The 18,749-nt window shown below is 33.9% G+C and overlaps 1 protein-coding gene across 4 annotated transcripts in view; it reads left to right on the top strand.

Moving 5' to 3' along the window:
* Window positions 1–18,124, top strand: part of FYB1 (FYN binding protein 1) — a 222,865-nt gene extending 204,741 nt beyond the window's left edge. For all 4 annotated transcript variants that reach the window (XM_007487422.3, XM_007487427.2, XM_007487421.2 and 1 more), the window contains 3 exons: window positions 6,135–6,168; window positions 13,585–13,616; window positions 15,743–18,124. In XM_007487422.3, the coding sequence (XP_007487484.2) occupies window positions 6,135–6,168; window positions 13,585–13,616; window positions 15,743–15,765 (89 nt within the window). In that variant the 3' untranslated portion in view covers window positions 15,766–18,124. The remainder of the gene's footprint in view (window positions 1–6,134; window positions 6,169–13,584; window positions 13,617–15,742) is intronic.
* Window positions 18,125–18,749: the final 625 nt, after the last annotated feature.

Genomic DNA, 18,749 nt, shown 5'->3' with positions numbered 1-18,749 from the left:
TTCATATCAGTGCGTTCTGTCCTACTGAGGAGAGATTTCTAGACAAAAACTAGATCTCTTATCTGTGGGAGTCACTTTTCTACGAGTCCCCATGTAATTTACAAGGGTTACACCAAAATCCACCATTGGGGATATCCACATATGAGCAAAGACAAGATTTCTCAACTAGAAATAAGATTTATTACTAGAGAATACAAATTATAGACTATGTATAAAATTATAGTAGAATAATTCACTGACTTTTTGACACATCACAAATCACCTTTAATTGATGTAGGTTTTTAAAAGGATCCAAAAACAGATGCATTGTGGTATCAGAAATCATAATCCTGGAAACATCCTGTGCATTAGCAATGAATAATAATTTTTCACCTGATAGACACAGAATAAGCACATTATTTCAGGAAATTGAAATGAGCAATAAGGTGTCATCCAATTCTTACCCCTCAAAGCATCTCCTTTAGATGCTACTAATAATAGTTAATGTTCATTAACACCAATGATGAGCTAAGTGATATATAGACAAGAAACATTTTCCAGGGAACCCTGAGCAGTCAGAATAGAGGAAGTAATGCTGTCAGTGTTGGAAAAACAAACAGGATTATTTTTATATAATTCATGATATTGAGGAGAAATAGCTGAGCAGCTTATCATGAATGACTATAAATAGTTTTCCTAATAGAAAAAAGCTATGTCCATGCTTAAGTACTAATGATATGTAATCCGGTACAACAAAATATTCTGTTAAATGATTTTAAAAGATTCCCTAATGGTTGCTCCAGCAACACTTATGTTTAAAACATACCCCTGTAGCAAAAACAAAATCAATATATATGATACAAATATACATATTCTATTATATAGCATATAATGTATAATACAAATATGTGTATACATATATCAACATAGGATAAGCAGATGAGCTTGAGTGTCTGTGAGATTCTTTGTGCCTTCATTATAGTGACTAATTCTGTTTCAATAAAGATCCAATAAAAACTGAAATACATTTTGATCCATGAGGAGAATAAGATGAAATCAGTGTCTCAGGCAACAGAGTATCAGATTTCAAATGCATTACTTCAATCTCAGCTCTTCGCATTTCAATTGGGAGCTATTAGGAATGCATGCCAACACAAAATGCCATTGACTTGGCAGTTGAAGAGTTGAGAGAAAAGCTTTTGTTATTATGAAATAATTAAATAAATAGATTAGAATTGTATCAATAAAAGTACCATGGGAACCTTTGCCACTCTGATCTTAAATTTCTTTCCTACATGCTTTCTTTTCCATTCCATTTCTATAAAGAAAAAAACAAAATAAAGGTAGAAATACCCAGTTCATATATGAAAAAAAATGTAAGCAAATATTCAACTTTGGTTTTGGTTCCTGACATGGATTCACTTTGTGAAAGTTATTGGACTTATACTTTGTGGCTCTGACACAGACTCAATAATTTGTTCTAAAAGCTGACTAACTACAAAGATCATCTGCTAAGAGATAAGTAAATGGCATCAAATGTGTCAGTGATGACTTCATTTCCTTTAAGCATTATTGTAACTTGTGATATTTGTCTTAAATGAAGAGAAAAGTTTCATAACATGAAAATGAGTGGCAGGCACTTTGGTCTCAAAGCAACTCCATGACTAGAGTCAATTTTTAGATGTTCATAAATAGATAGATAGATAGATAGATAGATAGATAGATAGATAGATAGATAGATAGAGATAGTATAATAATATATAGGCTATTGTATATATTTTTAAATAGTCCTTACCTTTTGAATTAGTATCATTCTAACACCTGTAAGGGGGGGAAAGGGGTTTAGTTATTTAAAAAGGTTGGACTAGATTATTTAAGATTAGGGTTGCCAGGAATTTAATTTATTCCAAAGAGATTTACTTACAATTTATTTACAAAATATAGAAAGAGTGAAGTAAAAAAATCAGAGAGAGGATAGGGTAAGATATCTAGCCTAAGCACTAAGTAATTTACTCCTGGCCCTTGGCTCAACCTGGGCAGAGGAGTTTAGTCCTTATCCCAAGAGGCTGTGGCCCTTGTAGCTGAGGACCTGGGGATACAGGAAACCTCTCTCAAGAGGATAGGTCTCTCCTGAGGCTAGTCTCTTCAGAAAATATCCAGGAAAAGGAGTCAGCTCTTTTCACTCACCACATGTCAGTCCAAAGAAAGAGATTTAAGAGCAGCCTCACCAGGAACAGAGTCTCAGGTTCAGTCAGCAGATTCTCAACTCCAAAGAATGAAGAACTTTCTCTCACAGGAAGTTCAACTCCAAGTAGAACTCCAAGTAGAACTGTACTCAGGAAGTTGTAACTCCCTTTTAAAGACACTTTCTTTTGCATTACTTCCTGTGCCTTCCCCTAATTTTATGTCTACCAATCATAGTTGAAGCTTTGTTTTAGGACTTCCCAGGGGCAGTCAGTTTAATTCTGATTCATCACCCACTATTGCACACATGGGTCACAGGCCTCCCCCACACAAGTGTGAAACTTTTGGTAATTAAATCTAAAAATGAGCAGGGGAGTTCATTTAATTTTCACAATCAGAGGAGAGTTAATTAATTATATTTTTATAATCAGGGAAAAGTTAAATTTAATCTTCACACACCAGAGAGCAGCAAGGTCAAGGCTATCTGGCTGAAGTGGCACAGTCACTTAACATAGCTACACAATTAGGACATATCTGAGGCCAGATGTGAACCCAGATCTTCTAGACTCCAGATCTGGTACTCTACCTACTATGCTACCTATATGCACCATAATATATCCTTAATTTAAATGAAAAGGAAGACATAAAATTATCTGAACTTGGAATTTTTCAACTTTATCATTGAAATATTGTCATATATTCTTTACTCTTCAATAATTTTGAGTCACCAGAGAAGAATTTATGAGTCAACAAGAGATGGAGAGCATTGTGAGATGTAAATAGATAACTTTGAGTACATTAATTTGAAAGGGTTTTGTACAAATAAAACAAATGTTGCCAAGATTGAAAGGAAAGCATAAAATTGGGGGGAAATTTTTATAAACAGCTTCTAGGATAGAGGTCTTGTATCTAAAATATATAAACTTTGTCAAATTTATAAGAATAAGACATCCACCAATTAATAAATGGGCCAAAAAATATGAAAATACTTTCCAGATGAAGAAATCAAAGCCATATGTAAGCATATGAAAAAATGCTTTAAATTCCTAGTAATTAGAGAAATGCAAAACAATTCTCAGATATCATCTCACATCCACCAGATTGGCTAAAATGACAAAAGGGCAAAATAAAAATATTGGAAGGGATGTGGAAAAATAAGGACACTAATATACTGTTGGTGGAGCTGTGAATTGATCCAAACATTTTTGGAGAGCAATTTGGAATTGTACCTAGAGAGTTATGAAACTATGTATAACCTTAGGCCCAGCAATACCATTGCTGCTAGATCTTATTTCCCAAGGAGATCAAGGAAAAAGAAAAAGAAGCTGAATGTTTCAAATACCCCTTTTTGTGGTGACAAAGAGCTGGAAATTGAGGGATAGCTAAACAAATTGTGGTATGTGATTGTGATGGAATTATACTATGCCATAAGAAACAAGGAACAGGCTAATTTTAACAAAACTTGGAAATAATATTATTTATGAGTAAAATCAAGAGAACATTATATATACAGCTACAGATTTAATACTTGAAGAATAACTTGTGAATGTCACCTCCTTTGAATGAAAGGAAAATGGAAATATGAAAGAAATAAACTCTCTCTCTATCTACGAGAGTTTATTTCTCCTGGATGCAGGGAAGTAAATTCTATTAATAAAAATAATTAATTTTGACATCTGATCCATTACATCAATTCACACATTAATAAGTGGCAAAAGTAGGCAATTGAGCTACTACTAAAGAGAATGTCTAGGTTTTATTTCCTTTGAAAGACAGTAAATTTCTTCTTAGAAAATATTGCAGAAGAACATTTTACTGTTGTGGAATTCCTGATGTCACAGGTTTTGACTTTTTCTAATCTTTTATCTGTAATTTGCTAGATCATATTTTCCACGTTTATAATAGTAGTACCTACCTACCTGAGTTGTATGGAGACTCAAATGAAATAATTTAGGTAAAGCAATTTGCAAACCTAAAGCACTACCTAAATGTGAGGTATTATATTTTATTAGTTTTTATACAAAATCAGCAAGTATAAGACTTTCCTCTAATAACATATAGCATTTACTATGTTAGATATATTTATTATGTATAACATTTATCATACATGTTACATATATAATGTATAACTAATTTTTGCATATATGTTCTTGTTTTCAGCTTCTGTTATCTAGAACACAAACTTTAATTTGGATATTAATAATAATTTACATTTACATAGCACTTTAAATTGTGTAAAGCACTTTACATATATTCTCTGTTAAGTCTCACAATCCTGTGAAAGGCATACATATCTTTTGGATTTATATATTATATATGTCATTATGCCTATTTTATAGGTAAGGAAGCTGAGGTTCAAGGAGGTTGGATGACATCTACATCGTTATTACACTAGATTTAAATCATCTTTCCTGAGTTTAGGTCCAACTTTATATCCACTACATAACACTACCTTTCTGCAAAGAAAAATAAATCTAATGTATTTTACAAAACTAAATAGGGCTGAAAAACTCAATCTTATTTTCCACAACCAGCCTCAAAAGTTTTACAGGCCTGCTGTTGCATATACAGATCATTTCAAACATGACTCACTCAGTCTTTCAATAATGTTCATGACTTTAAAGGCACAATTTAAATGCCTTTTACTCTTTCTAGAAACCTTATTTCTGGCTACATAAATAATAATTGTCTCAAGTAGAGTTCACAAAAACAAAATGAAATAAATGTGAAAAGGTCAGTAATATATCATGGAATATAACAAAAAATTAGTAGAAGTTCATTCACAAAGGCAATAGTCTTGCTGTCACCATTTTCTTAGAAAAGCTAAGTACAGGACTAGGCAAATGACAGCCAATAGCAGCCACTCAATAGGCATGAAATCAAATCTAAGCTGGTGAAGTAAAGTTTTCAGTATATTAGAGTTCCTATGTTATATACTGTATTAGAGTGTTATAGAAGGAAGACGAAGAGGAGGGGAAAAAAATCTAAATTACATAATGTCTGAGTTGGAAAGGATCTCAAACCAACTCATGCTTAGGCAAGAATCTTCTCCATTATATACCCAACAAGTGATCATGTAGCCTTGAAGACTTGAATGGGAAAGTATTACTTTCTAAGGAAGACCACTATAATTTTAGACACCTAAGATTGTTAGAAAGGCTTTTTTTTTTTAATATATCTGCATTTTCTGCCCGTTATGCCTAGATCTGTCCTCTAGAACAAAGTAGAATAAGTTTAATCCTTTTTCTAAAAGATAGTCTTGAAATACTTAAATAGAACTATATTGTTTAGCATGTCTTCTCCTTTCTAGGTTAAACATCCACAATTTTTCAAGTCTCTTGTTACATAATGGTCCTTTATCATTTTCATTGCACTTGTCTAATTTCTCTAACTCTCTAATTGTCTAACTCTCTACCTCTATTCTTCCTAAAATATAATGCCCGGCACTGAATATAATTCACTAGATATGGTCTAACCAGTTCAAAATACCATAAGGCTAACTTCTTTGCCTGTCTTAAAGCAATATATATTAGCTTTTTGACTGCCCAATCACTTAGTGGATTCATACTGAGCAAATTTCCAGATCTTTTTTCAGAGTAACCACTGTCTAGCTATATATTTTCCCCATTTTATACTTGTGAAGCTGATTTTTTTTTTGGAACCTATATTTAAGACTTAACATTGATCCCTATCAAATTTCACTTTATTAGATTTTGGAGTGATTAGCAAGGGGGCATCAGCAATTCTGTTGTCTTTTCATCCTAATTTTTAAAAATTTACTCTAGTTTGGGGAAAGGAAAGTCAGAAGAATATAAAAGAAAAGAAAGATATTGGAAAGGAGAATGTTATAAAGAAACATATTTGTACCTTTTAGTCAGATATTGCGAACACAAACTTCCATTTCTTAAAATGAAAATTGATATTTTTCTAAGTGGCATGTTAAAGACTTTTCTCTCCTTTTTATTCCATAGATGGCTATGTCCTTCGGAGCTGTCTGGTGGACAAGTAAGTAAAAATTATCTTTCAGGGCTCTATCTTGTTATAAAGAAAGGAATAATCTTGTGACTTTTGCCAGTTTTTCTTGTAAGTGGAATAATATGCTACATGAATGGGAAAAGTATTATGGTCTACATATTAATGATAATCATTGTAACTGTAATTAAATTTTCAAAGGATACAATTATTACAGTAGCTATACTTTCTGCTAGTTCACATAGTTTATTATTGCAAACCCACAAGTCACAATCACTACTTTCTCTTGTTAAGGCTTTATGGTTTTGTACCTTATTTATTTAAGTTAGCTGAATTAGAAGCAATTCCTCTACTATAAATCGAGAAGAGCTGGATCAAGTGACCTTTAAGATATCTTGGATCTTGGGCTAGTCACTTATTTTCTCAATGGCTCAAGCAGCTAGCTCTCTATGTCTACTAGGTGTCCCAAAAGAATTAATGCAATTTAGGTTATTAAACTTAAATAGCTTCGAATTGCATGAAGATTTTGGGAACATCATACTAGCTGCAGAGCACTTGCAAACCTGTACATCTGTGTTGGAAGGAATTACTAGAAAATCACCAGTTCCCCTTCTCCCCCCATACACTAGAATATGAGTATGGGAGTAACACCAGCATTCCTACACGTAGGAAAACCAGTTTGGCAGCTGTGTATGATGGGCTGGAAAGAGGAGAGATGAAGCAATTGTGAGATGATGAGGGCCTGCACTTAAATGGTGTCTGTTGGGATGGAAAGCAGACAAATTGAGTAAAGCAGAGAGAAGAAGAGTGGAGAAGATTTGGCAATAGGTTGAATGTGTGGGGTAAAGGAAAGTGAGGAGTCAAAGTTGAAGTCAAGGTTGTAAGATCCTGGGTGAGTGGTAGGATGGTGGAATCTTCAGCAGAAATAGCTAGTTTAGAAGAGGAATATATTGGGGGAGGGGGGAGGGGAGATCAGGTAATAATATCTGGGATACAGTTCACAATCCATCCTTCCTGTTCATTCTGTGTGATTCTTTGTTCCACTAAAAATTAAAGAGATAATTGGCCTCAGACACTTCCTAGCTGTGTGATCCTGGGCAAGTCAACCCCAATTGCCTATTCCTTGTGGCTCTTCTGCCTTAGAATTGATATTGATTCTAAGACAGAAGGCAAAAGTGTTTAAAAAAAATTAAAAGGGGAAAGCAAGACTCCAACTCACCATTCACTGGCCCTTAACTCCGGAACTCACCCTCCAGGAATGACCTTATCAATTCTACTCTTCATGGCAGCTATTTCAAACTTTCATCCTTTAAGCCTCCCATGCACTGCTCTTCTTCTCCCCACCCCCACTGACCTCTACCCCCTGCCCTGCTCAGCTGATAATCTTGCCTTATGTGTCCCAGAAAAACAAAATGAAGCCAAGAGCTCTCTCTTCTCACTTCACTCCCTCAACCTGTTATCTGCCAACCTGGCCTTCATTCCCGTAAGCCTAGACTGTTGAAATAGCCTTCTGGATGGTCTACCTTTGTCAAGTTTCTTTTCCTCTACAGGATATCCCCATTCAGCTTCCAAAGGAATCTTCCTAAAGCAGAGAAATGGTTGTAGGCATAAACTGTAGTGAGTAAAATAGTGGAAGATATAAATTATAGTAGATATAAGAGTGGGTGAGTAAATTTGTGACCGCAGAAAATGTTTCACTACAGTGTCTTGGTTTTAAATCAAATATAAGGTGGTCGCCAGGGAAATATTCCCAATTATGAATATACCCAAGTCAACTGGGTTTTATAGAGAATTTAATTAAATATACAACAAGGAATCAAAGAAAGAGAGAGAGAATAAGAAAGGAATAAGTATGAAGGGCCTTAAGCCAACATGGCCTAGACCTGAGTCTTAAGAGAGAGAGATCAGTCAGTCAGTCTTTTATCACTCACCACAAGGTCTGTCTAAACAAGGATTCTAGTGACAGAGTCTCCTCAGAGAGAGTTCCAGCCAGAGTCCTCCTCTAAGAGCCTTCCAGCCAGAGACTGTTTCAAAGGGCCTCTCTCAAGAGCCTCCAGAGGGAGAGAGTCCCCTCAGAGGAGCTCCAGCGAGACCTCCTTAGAGATTGTCCTCCAAGAGCTTCCCTTCTCCAGAGCCTCTCTCAAGAGATTCTCCAAAAGGATTTTCCTCGAGCGATTTTCCTCAAAAGGATTGATTTTTCAAGAGATTCTGCTTTTTCTCATATAGGGGGTTTTCTCCTATGTTACCTCCTCTAAGTCCTTACATCTACCAATCATAGTAGACGTTTTCCAAAGGACAACCCATTCTAAAAACACTGCTGGGTCGACTAATCCCTTTAGTAAGTTTGAACCAGAAAAAACTTCTGAATAAGTTTTCACCTCTTTGCTCCTGGCAAGTTTAAAGTTGCCTGACCTTTAATAGGTACTTAGCACCCCATTGTATTACTTCTAAAAATAGGCGTGGCTTAAAGAACTTTTTGCCTCATTTTAAGTATGGGCCCAAGTACCCTCATTGTTTAGCAAGGAGTTTTTTCCCCTAAAGCAGTCCTTAAGTAGGGTGGAGTAGAGGTCCTCCTATTTCTGATCCAAGTAGAGTTCTCACATCCAAATGTGGAATGTTCCCAGTAGGGAATTGTTCCAATGGAGAATTCCCCAATGTGGAAATTTTTAACATTCACAAGTCTGAGAAATTTCAAGATTCACACCCCTCATATCAAACATAAAAAAATTCCAATGCTCCCTATTGCCTCCAGGATCAAATATAAAATCCTGTTTGACTTTTAAAGCCTTTCATAACCTAGACACTTCTTACCTTTTCCATCTTCTTGCAGCCTTCTATATTCTTTGATCTAACTATACATCTCTTGACTCTTCCTTTTACCAGCTGACCCCATGCCTTGAATGTTCTCCCTCCCCACCTGGGCTTTCTTATTTCCTTGACATCCTTCAAAATCCAAGTCAATTCTTACCTTATGTCATGAGCCTTTCCCAGTCTCTCCCCACCCTTGGTGCTTGCCCTAAGATTACCTTTCACTTATACTGAATAGATTACAGATGATGTTTATATATTTTCTTCTCCACATCGCCCTGCCCTTCCCCATTCCCACCCCCATTAACATGTGAGCTCCTGGAGAATGGAAAAAAGTGTTTTTGCCTTTCTCTCTATCTCCAGAGCTTAGCACAGTGACTGGCACAAAGTAAACTCTCAGTCAACGTTTGTTGACTGATTGGCTGCCTACTATCAGTGCTTTAGGGGTCAGAGAGTGGGGGAATAGAACCTGCAAAGCTGCTGTTATTGATTCTTGGAAACCCTGAAGGATGCCAAGTTCTGAAAACTAGACATTAGGAATTTGCAGAACAGAAGAAATGGGTATAATGGGAGAAATATTGGAAAAATAGATAAGTATGGTTGTTATGTTGGAGACAACCCCACTGTTAGCTATCACAACAAGGGAGGGATGCAACTCATCTTACCAACCTCCAGTTGGTTGCTCTAATCTCCCTGTAGGGTCAAGCCTGGCTCTGACTTTGGGAGACTACTTGTCTATACAATAGGCATTAAACTTTATTGTTTTTAACCTACCATAGATATATCTTGCAATATTCAATGATTTTTTAGAAGGGTTGTTGAATGCATTTGTGCACTTGAGGCTCTTCCTATGTTTATGGCATTGTCTACCTCAACCAATTCTTGTGTTGATTTCCATTCCCTATTCCGTTGGGTTAGTTGTGGACATTTACCTATAATATTCCAAGCAATTTCACTGGAATATATATATATATCAATCACTCAAATCCTATTTCCATGTTATTCATTTTTGTAATAGAGTAATCTTTTAAAATCAAAATCATATAGCCATATAAACAAGTGATAAATCACATGCTTTCTTCTGGATTTCTACTCCCACAGTTCTTTTTCTAAATGTGGACGGCATTCTTTCTCATAATCCCTCAGGGTTGTCTTGGATCAATGCATTGCTACTAGAAGCAGTCAATTACATTTGTTCTTCCCGCAATGTTTCAGTTACTTTGTATAATGTTGAGGAGATCAGTGTGGCAACTGAGCTAAGCTTTGAAAGGAGTCGGGGACTAGGGCCAATAGCTGAGTATTCAGGATCACAGAATTTAATACAATGAATACAAGAAGCAGGATTTCAGAGAACAGGTGTAGGTCATCAACCTAACATCAGATGAGACCAAGCAAATTCGTGTTATTAAGTAGTCCTAAAAGACTCATGCTGGCTAATCACCTGAACTCAAGGGTTAGATCAAGGCAAACAATCCCTAGAAGCCAGAAAGAATAACAAAGATTACCTTCTTGAGAAAGGCACAGAGGTCCATCTCATATATTTTTAAATTTTTATCACTATTCTGTTCCAATAACAAATTTGCATATAAGTTTCCCAAAGTTACTTGATTCATGTTGTCTCCCTCTCCTCTTCCCTCCCAGACTTGACAAGCAATTTCACTAGGTTATACATGTTTTATCACTCAAAACATATTTCTTTTTTTATTTTCTTTGTTTAATTTTAATTTTATTTCATCAATTTAGAACATTATTCTTTGGTTACAAGAATCATATTCTTTCCCTCCTTCCCCTTCACCCACCCTTCCCGTAGCCAATGCGCAATTCCACTGGATAATACACGTGTCCTTGATCAGAACCTATTTCCATGCTGTTGATGTTTGCACTAGGATGATCATTTAGTCTATATCACCAATTATAACCCCTTGACGCATATAATCAAGCAGTTGTTTTTCTGTGGTAAAACATATTTCTTTTTTTTAATTAATTTTTATTTTAAGATATTTGTCCATGTTTACATGTGTAAAAATTAAAATTAATCTCAAATAGTAAAAATATTATATTTTAAGAGATTTATTAATGATCATTAGAAATAAGGAAATAAAAAGGTAACAAAATTTAAAAAAACCATGAGCCCATGGCTAATCAGCCTGTTCAAAATCCCTGCTTATCCCGACAGTAGCCAACAGGAAGTAAAGAGGCCAGACCAGGAACACCCACTGAATTTATCCCTCTGTCTACATACAGGAAGTATGTAATGACAGGAAGTCGGTGGGCTCCTGGGAAATGCAGTTTTTGGGGTAATAGATTTCCAATTGCACACATGATTCGTTTTCTTTCCCTCCCTTCTTATCTCCCTCCTCCTAGAGCCATCAAGCAATTCTGCTGGGTTACACAAATGTTATCACTTGATACCATTTTCTTATTATTCATTTTTGCTATAGAGCAATCTTTTAAAGCCTAAACCCCAAATCATGTACCCATATATACATGTGATAAATGATGTAATGTTTTTCTTTTGCATTTCTATTCCCATACTTCTTTCTCTCAATGTGGATAGCATTTTTTCCCATAAGTCCTTCAGGAATGTCCTGCCTTGTTGCATTACTACTATTAGGAAAGTCCATTACATTGAATTTTTCCACAATGTTTTACTTTCTGTGTATAAAGTTCTCCCTGTTCTGCTCATTTCACTCTGCATCAGTTCACTGAGGTTCTCCCGGTTCAAACAGAAATCCTTCAGATCATCATTCCTTACAACACAGTAGTATTCCATCACCATTATATACCACAATGTGTTCATCCATTCCTCAATCAAGGGATAATCCTTCACTTTCCAATTTTTTGCCACCATAAAGAGTGCAGTTATGAATTTTCATACAAGTGTTTTTACTTATTTCTTTGAGGTACAAACCTAGTAGAGGTATTGCTGGATCAAAGGGTATGCATTTTTTTTTAAAAGCCCTTTGTGCATAATTTCAAATTGCCTTCTGGAACAACTGGATTAAATCACAACTCCACCAGCAATGCATTAGTGTCCCAATTTTGCCACAACCCCTTCAACATTTATTATTTTCTTTTACTGTCATATTGGCCAATCTGCTAAGTATGCAGTAGGCATTGTTTTGATTACATTTCTCTAATTATGAGAAATTTAGAACATTATTTCTTTATCTCAAAACTGCCTATTCATGTCCCTTGACCATTTGTCAATTGGAAAATGGCTTGATTTTTTTTTTGTACAATTGATTTAGCTTCTTATAAATTTGAGAAATTAGACCTTTGTCAAAGGTTTTTGTTATAATTTTTTTCCCCAATTTGTTGCTTCCCTTCTAATTTTAGTTGCATTGGTTTTGTTTGTATAAAAACTTTTTCATTTAATATAATCAAAATTATTCATTTTATATTTTTGTAATGTTCCCTATCTCTCATTTGGTCTTAAATTCTTCTCTATAGATATGACAGAGAACCTATTCTACATTCACCTAATTTACTTATGTCATTCTTTATGTTTAAATGATATGATTATTTTGAATTTATTTTGGTATGGGGTGTGAGATATTGATCTAAACCTAATTTTTGCCATATTATTTTCCAACTTTCCCAGCAGTTTTTGTCAAAAAGTGAATTCTTTTCCCAAAAGCTGTGATCTTTGAGTTTATCAAACTAGTATTTTGATTGTTGAGGTCATTTACCCCTAATCAATTCCATTGATCCACCTTTTTATTTCTTAACCAGTATCAGATTGTTTTTATGATTACTGCTTTATAGTACAGTTTAATATCTAGTACTGCTAGGCCACCATCCCTCACATTTTTTTTTTCATTAGTTCTCTTGATATTCTCATAGGTCCATCTCATCTTACAATTTTGCTTGAACTAGACAAGATTTTCTGATGAAAATATTTTAAATTTTTGAATGCTGAACTTGCAACCTAGTTACAAGTTTTCAAAGTAATATCTTAAGAAACAAAATCTTAAGTTATTTATAGGTTGATCTCAATTCTCACTATAATGCCAGCTATTTGAGATCAGGAACTGTTTTTCATATATTCCCCATAGTGCTCACACACACACACACACACACACACACACACACACACACACACAAAATGTGCTGAATCAGCAATGAAAAGATGGATGGAAATAGAAATCTTATACACAGATTTGTAAAAAGATACAAATGTATCAAACCAAAAAAGACCAAACTGGAATTCACCCAGTTGTGTAATCCCTATGCCAAGGGATATTTCAAGTTCTCTACACTTTTTATCAATGATCCTTATGACTTACTGTGACCTTAATGAATAAAATAAAGTCACTTTTTAGAATTACATAAATGTTGTCATATTTTGTATCATAATAATCACATTTTAACTCTTAATTTTGTTCATTTCCATTTTTAAAAGTGGAAAATAATCATTGTAGTTTCTATACCAAATATAAGTGCATTTTAATCAACACTAAAAGTTCAAGAGATGTCATAAATATGGTATTTTTTAGCATAAAGAGCTTTGGGATCATGGTGCCTTAGTACAGTGTTAGAAAGTATATGCTAAATAAATGTTTGTTGATTATAATAAATAATGCTTTTTGTCTAAAGCAAATGATTTCCTTTAAAAATGTTTTTTTTTAATATTTACAGTGAAGGAGAGATCTATGATGATATTGCTGATGGTAAGTTTCATTTTTTAAAAAATATACATATTAGCACATATGTTTATGGTAAAAGCTATTGAATAGTGCTTATACATAGAGAGGAAGAACAATTATCAGTCTAAATCATCAGCTTTTATAATAAATCAATACTTATTGATCATACATAATTTTCTGGGTATAGTGTAGGATGTTAAAAAAAAAAGTGTTCCTAACACATAATGAAGTTTATATGCCAAAAATTTCTATGTTGTAGCCACATTTTGCCTCAATTTTAGTTATTCTTTCTTGTGCCTTAATGCTTTCTAGCTGTCATACAAACTGACAGCACATGAGAATATTTATTTTGCGGCTTGTAGGAGAGCCCATCTACCACTTTTGCCTTTGAGAGGGTATCTAACCAGAGTGCCCAACCATCCCTTGAAATTCTGCATTCATTGTTTGCCATCATAAGAATTTTCCTATACCTGTTAAGATCATGGATTTAACTAGAAAAGAATTTTAGAAATCATCTCATCCATCCCCTTATTTTAAAGATAAACTGAATCCCAGGAAGGTCAAGTGGCTTTTAAATTCACATGGGTTATTAGTAGCAGAGCCAGGATTTGAAACCAAGTCCTCTAGTTCCAAAACTAGATGTTTGGTTTTTTAAACTATCACATATTACAAAGATAATCTATTCCTTCTCTACTATTTTTATTCGTTGTCCTTATTTCTTATTTGGCTACCTCTTAACCCTTATTTGAACAATAATCTACTCTCCTTTAGAACAATTTTTCTCTAACTTTAACTTGAAATTAGCTTTTCCAGCTATGAATTTTGCTAAAGTCTGCCTTTATTTCTATTTAAAGTTCTCTACTCATTCAGCCTGTGATGTGATTCCTTCGAAACACAGACAGAGGGGGAATCTCAGAAACATACACACAGACACAAGCTTAATTTATATGGGATCATAGTTTTATTCTCAACTACTTTCTTAAATAATTTAACTGAAACTTTGATTCTTGCCTAGCTCCACACCAAATTTAGTATTCAAAACCCTTCATAAGTTAACCTGTCTCCCCTTCCCTCCACCACACCCACACCCACACACCTTTCCAGTCTTCTTACACCTTATATTCTTGAGATTCTTGCTGACTGGCTCAACAATTAGCTCTACAAGTTTCTTTCTATAATGTGTACAGACTTAGAATTATTAAGTGGTTAGAAAAAGAAGGATCTAGGACTGATTTAGTATAAGAAAAGATTGTTCTTCTTGTTTTAACAAGGGATATTTTTTAAAATAGAAACAGTATAAAAGATCTCCATGGTATAGAAACAAAATTAGATGTAGAAGACAAGTGATGGAAGAAATGTTGCCATTTGTGTTTCTTAAGTCATACACCACTGTTTCCTACAATAAATCATGTAGCATTTTGCCTAATTTTGTTCTAAAAGATGGACATTTTGCCCAATAAAATTTCTAAACTTCATTAATTCTGTTAAAAAATTGTATTACTCTAAAACCTAAACATACTTTTGCTCATTTCCCTCCCTCTATTCTTTAACCCATTTAACAATTTTAAATAGTCACTTCTACTGATATTTCTAATTTTCACGCATAACTTTATTCATCTTTTTTGCCTTCTTCAATTAGTTATCATTTATCTGACTAATATTACAACTACTCTTTATTTTAAAATTTTCTTTATTTTTTAAATGATATTTCTTCTGTACTCCACTTATATTTACTGGGTTCCTATATATAACGATCTAGCTAGTTGTTTAAAGTTTATGTTATGTCAAAGAGATTATACTAGCCATTTAATGAGTGTTAATATAAATATTAAATGCCATGTATTACATATAGGAAAAAAAGACTCATGTAAATTAAATGCAGTACAGATTAAGAGGCCTGCTGTTATTTAGAGACTAAATTAATTTTTTTATACATTCAAAATGAACATTGGACAGTGAGTTCAATACTTCATTCTATAGTTATATAGAAGATAGTTATCTTTCATACATTCAGCCCTCTCTTGTAGTCTGCATTTCAGTGTCCATGATACAATACAATCACAAAAAGACGTTCTTCAACTCAAGAAAACGTAAAAGCATATATGTGTACTTTTCATCTTCTAATTAAATTTTGTGTCCTTTTTTTTCAGGTTGTATCTACGACAATGACTAGTAGCTTTCCACCTTAGAAGCTGACTTCATTGAATTCTTATAAGCATTTACAGTTTTAATTACCATATAATTAAGATGTAACAGCAGATGAATGAGCAAAATACTTTGTTATCACTTCCTTTTTGTTACTAAAGCATCATTCTCACCATAAAGAACTGGAGATTGAGACCGTTATGAGTTAAGTTTATTCTGAACAAACATCCCAGAGGGATTCATCAAGGAAGCAATGCACATCCCCTTTGGCTACCTGTTCAGCACTTCCAAGGATATACACAGTTCATTGATAAGAAATTGATAGACCTCGATGACAGTAAAAGAAATATCAAATGAAAAACAGAGGAGAAAGAAACCCATCACATTCACTTATGATTTAAATAAAGAAAATAAACATAAGTTGGCATCTGAGAAGGCAATTCCTCCACTTGAAAAATTCTTCTAATATTTGCTAAAAGGAAATTATATTCATAGGATTCTCTGTGTTTTAAATTTGCAGAATGTTTTGTCTATATGTGTTCATTTGGAAAGCATATTAATTATTTGCTAGAGAGTTTGTTATAATTTGTGTATTTTTGTACAGACATCTAAGATAAATGTCTTAGTCTTTAAAACCCATCATTTAGCTGATTTTTGATATTCAAATAACTTGATTCTGTTCATTATTTAAAGTGATGCTCTCTGAGAAGTAACATGGACCTAAACTTTGACTCTATAACCATGACATTCTACATAAAGGACTATGAACAGCCCTGTTTTTATTCCAAATCTGTTCAGAAGGCTTTACAACCGGTTTAATTTCTCCCTGTAAGTTTCTCGTTGCCAGCAGGGGGAGTACAAATGAACACCCTGCTAGAAAGATGTCCCCAATTTAGGCACACATTTAGTTCAAAGGCAAGCCAGAATCAAAACTAAAAGTTATATATTTAGTTCCAATTCTTTAAGGAAAAATATTTGTTGAATGGATATGAAAATATATTTTTTTCATGACTTCCAAAATAAGGATCTAATATTTAACCATGTGGAAACGGTCAGGATTCCTCAGATCTACTCACAGTCCTCCTGCCTATGCAAACTTTCTATAGAAATAGGAAAACTTTGGACCTCTCTGATACTTCATTTTCTCACTTGCCAAGTTAGAACGTCAAATTATATCATTTCTAATATCCTCCCAAACTGCTGAATTTCTTTTTTAAGGCTATGTCAGAACATTTTTGTCCTTTCACAATTTTGTAGCAAATTTGTACCACTCCAATTTTGGGGGGTGCGGTGGGGACTGAGTGATTTTTTTCATTAGTGTACAATAGCTGTTGAATTCGTTCTTCCTTTGTTTCTCAAGTGTACCATGTGGCCACAGGAAAAGATTTGAATGGATCTATAAGAAGTTTTAGAGTTTTGTATAGAAAACCACTCCCCAAAGGGTCAGTCTGGGTGCTTCCATAGAGAGGAAGAAGTGTATGCACACAAACCTGTAAAAAATAATAACAGCAATTCTATAAGATAGGTAATCTCGACCCAATAAAAAGGTAAAATGATTTTAAATGTTTTAAATATTTTTTGAACATTTCTTTTGGATATTGGTAGGTGAAATATTGACATATTTGATGAGAGAGCTACCAAAAATGTTTTCTGGAAAATTCTCTAGCTTGGGAGATTTGTTCTACAAATAACTGTTCCACAAATCAGAGTACATGAATAACATGGGCTACTGAAGCCAAAAAAATACAGTTTTCCTTCTTCTAAATAAAAGTCTATATTCACAGGAATGGTACAGAAGAAATGTCTCCTTACAATAGGAAGAAATATTGCCTCCAATAAATTTCTCAGAAATAGCTTCATAAAAGTGATTTGAACATTAAATAATACTAAAGGGTTATTCTTCCAAATCTGACAGCAGGCCTGGTATGGTTTGCATATGCACCTTTCACCCCAAACCCCCTTTATCCTAAAAAAAGCCAGTTTAATCAACTATATTTTTGCATTCCTCCTTGTGATGCCTTAATCTAGGTGAATTTTTAAAAAGAATTTAATGACATCGTTTACCTTAGAAGGACAGGATTTATTCAGAATCAGATAAGACCTATTTTAGAGAAAGCAAAACATGCAATGACTTATTTCAAGGTCATAATTCATCTTAAGACTGGCAAAGCATAAAACCTTGAAGCCCTGATTCTGGTTCTTATTCAAACACACCACCCCTGAAGCATACAATAGCTTGGGATTTTTAAAAAACAATTTAAAAATTGAACAAATAAAAGCATTCATATTGTCCTGTATTTCTAGATGAATAACAACTGTTTTATAATAAAATCTTGGAAGAGTAATGTGTACAAATGTAATTCAAAATAAAGCCTGTTTTTAACTCAGATTTGTGATTTAAGTATCAGTATTCTTCCTTAGAACCCAAATCTTTTTGTAGCTAATATATACATAATAAAGTCTCATAACAATAGCTTTGTGCTAATGCTATGAATCAAACTACAAATAGAAAGTGTCTGCTATGACCTGATTATCCTAGAAGGCAGTTAATAGAAGTGTTACTTCCAAATAGTTTCATGAAAAGATCCCACTCTTATTTTTCCCTCCTTCTTTTTTTTTTGCCCTAGAATATTTATTTAGAATTCCATATGGGGTGAGTTGTCAACTGTGAGAAGACACAGAGGATAGAATGCTAAAACAGGAGACAGGAAGATCTGAATTCAAATCCAGCCTCAAATATTTACATTCAATTCTTCCATAACTAAAAATATGCTTCCTAAAAACCATTAAGCTCTACAAAATCATGCAATAAACACAAGACTTATGGAGAAAATGGAGTTAGGAGCCCAACACTTAAAAACCTTGCCAATGAAATAAAAAGAGTAACTATTAAAATTATATTAAAAATAAAATAAAATGATAGCATAGTTTTAAACATGTTAAGTAGTTAAGAAATATATAAATACCTCAATAAATGATAGTAATCTGGGGCCTCCAACTACTGGTCAGCCT

This window comes from Monodelphis domestica, chromosome 3 (genome assembly GCF_027887165.1).
Source record: "Monodelphis domestica isolate mMonDom1 chromosome 3, mMonDom1.pri, whole genome shotgun sequence".
Lineage (NCBI taxonomy): Eukaryota > Metazoa > Chordata > Mammalia > Didelphimorphia > Didelphidae > Monodelphis > Monodelphis domestica.
Note: the sequence above shows the minus strand (reverse complement) of the source record. Positions and strands in the feature narration are given on the sequence as shown.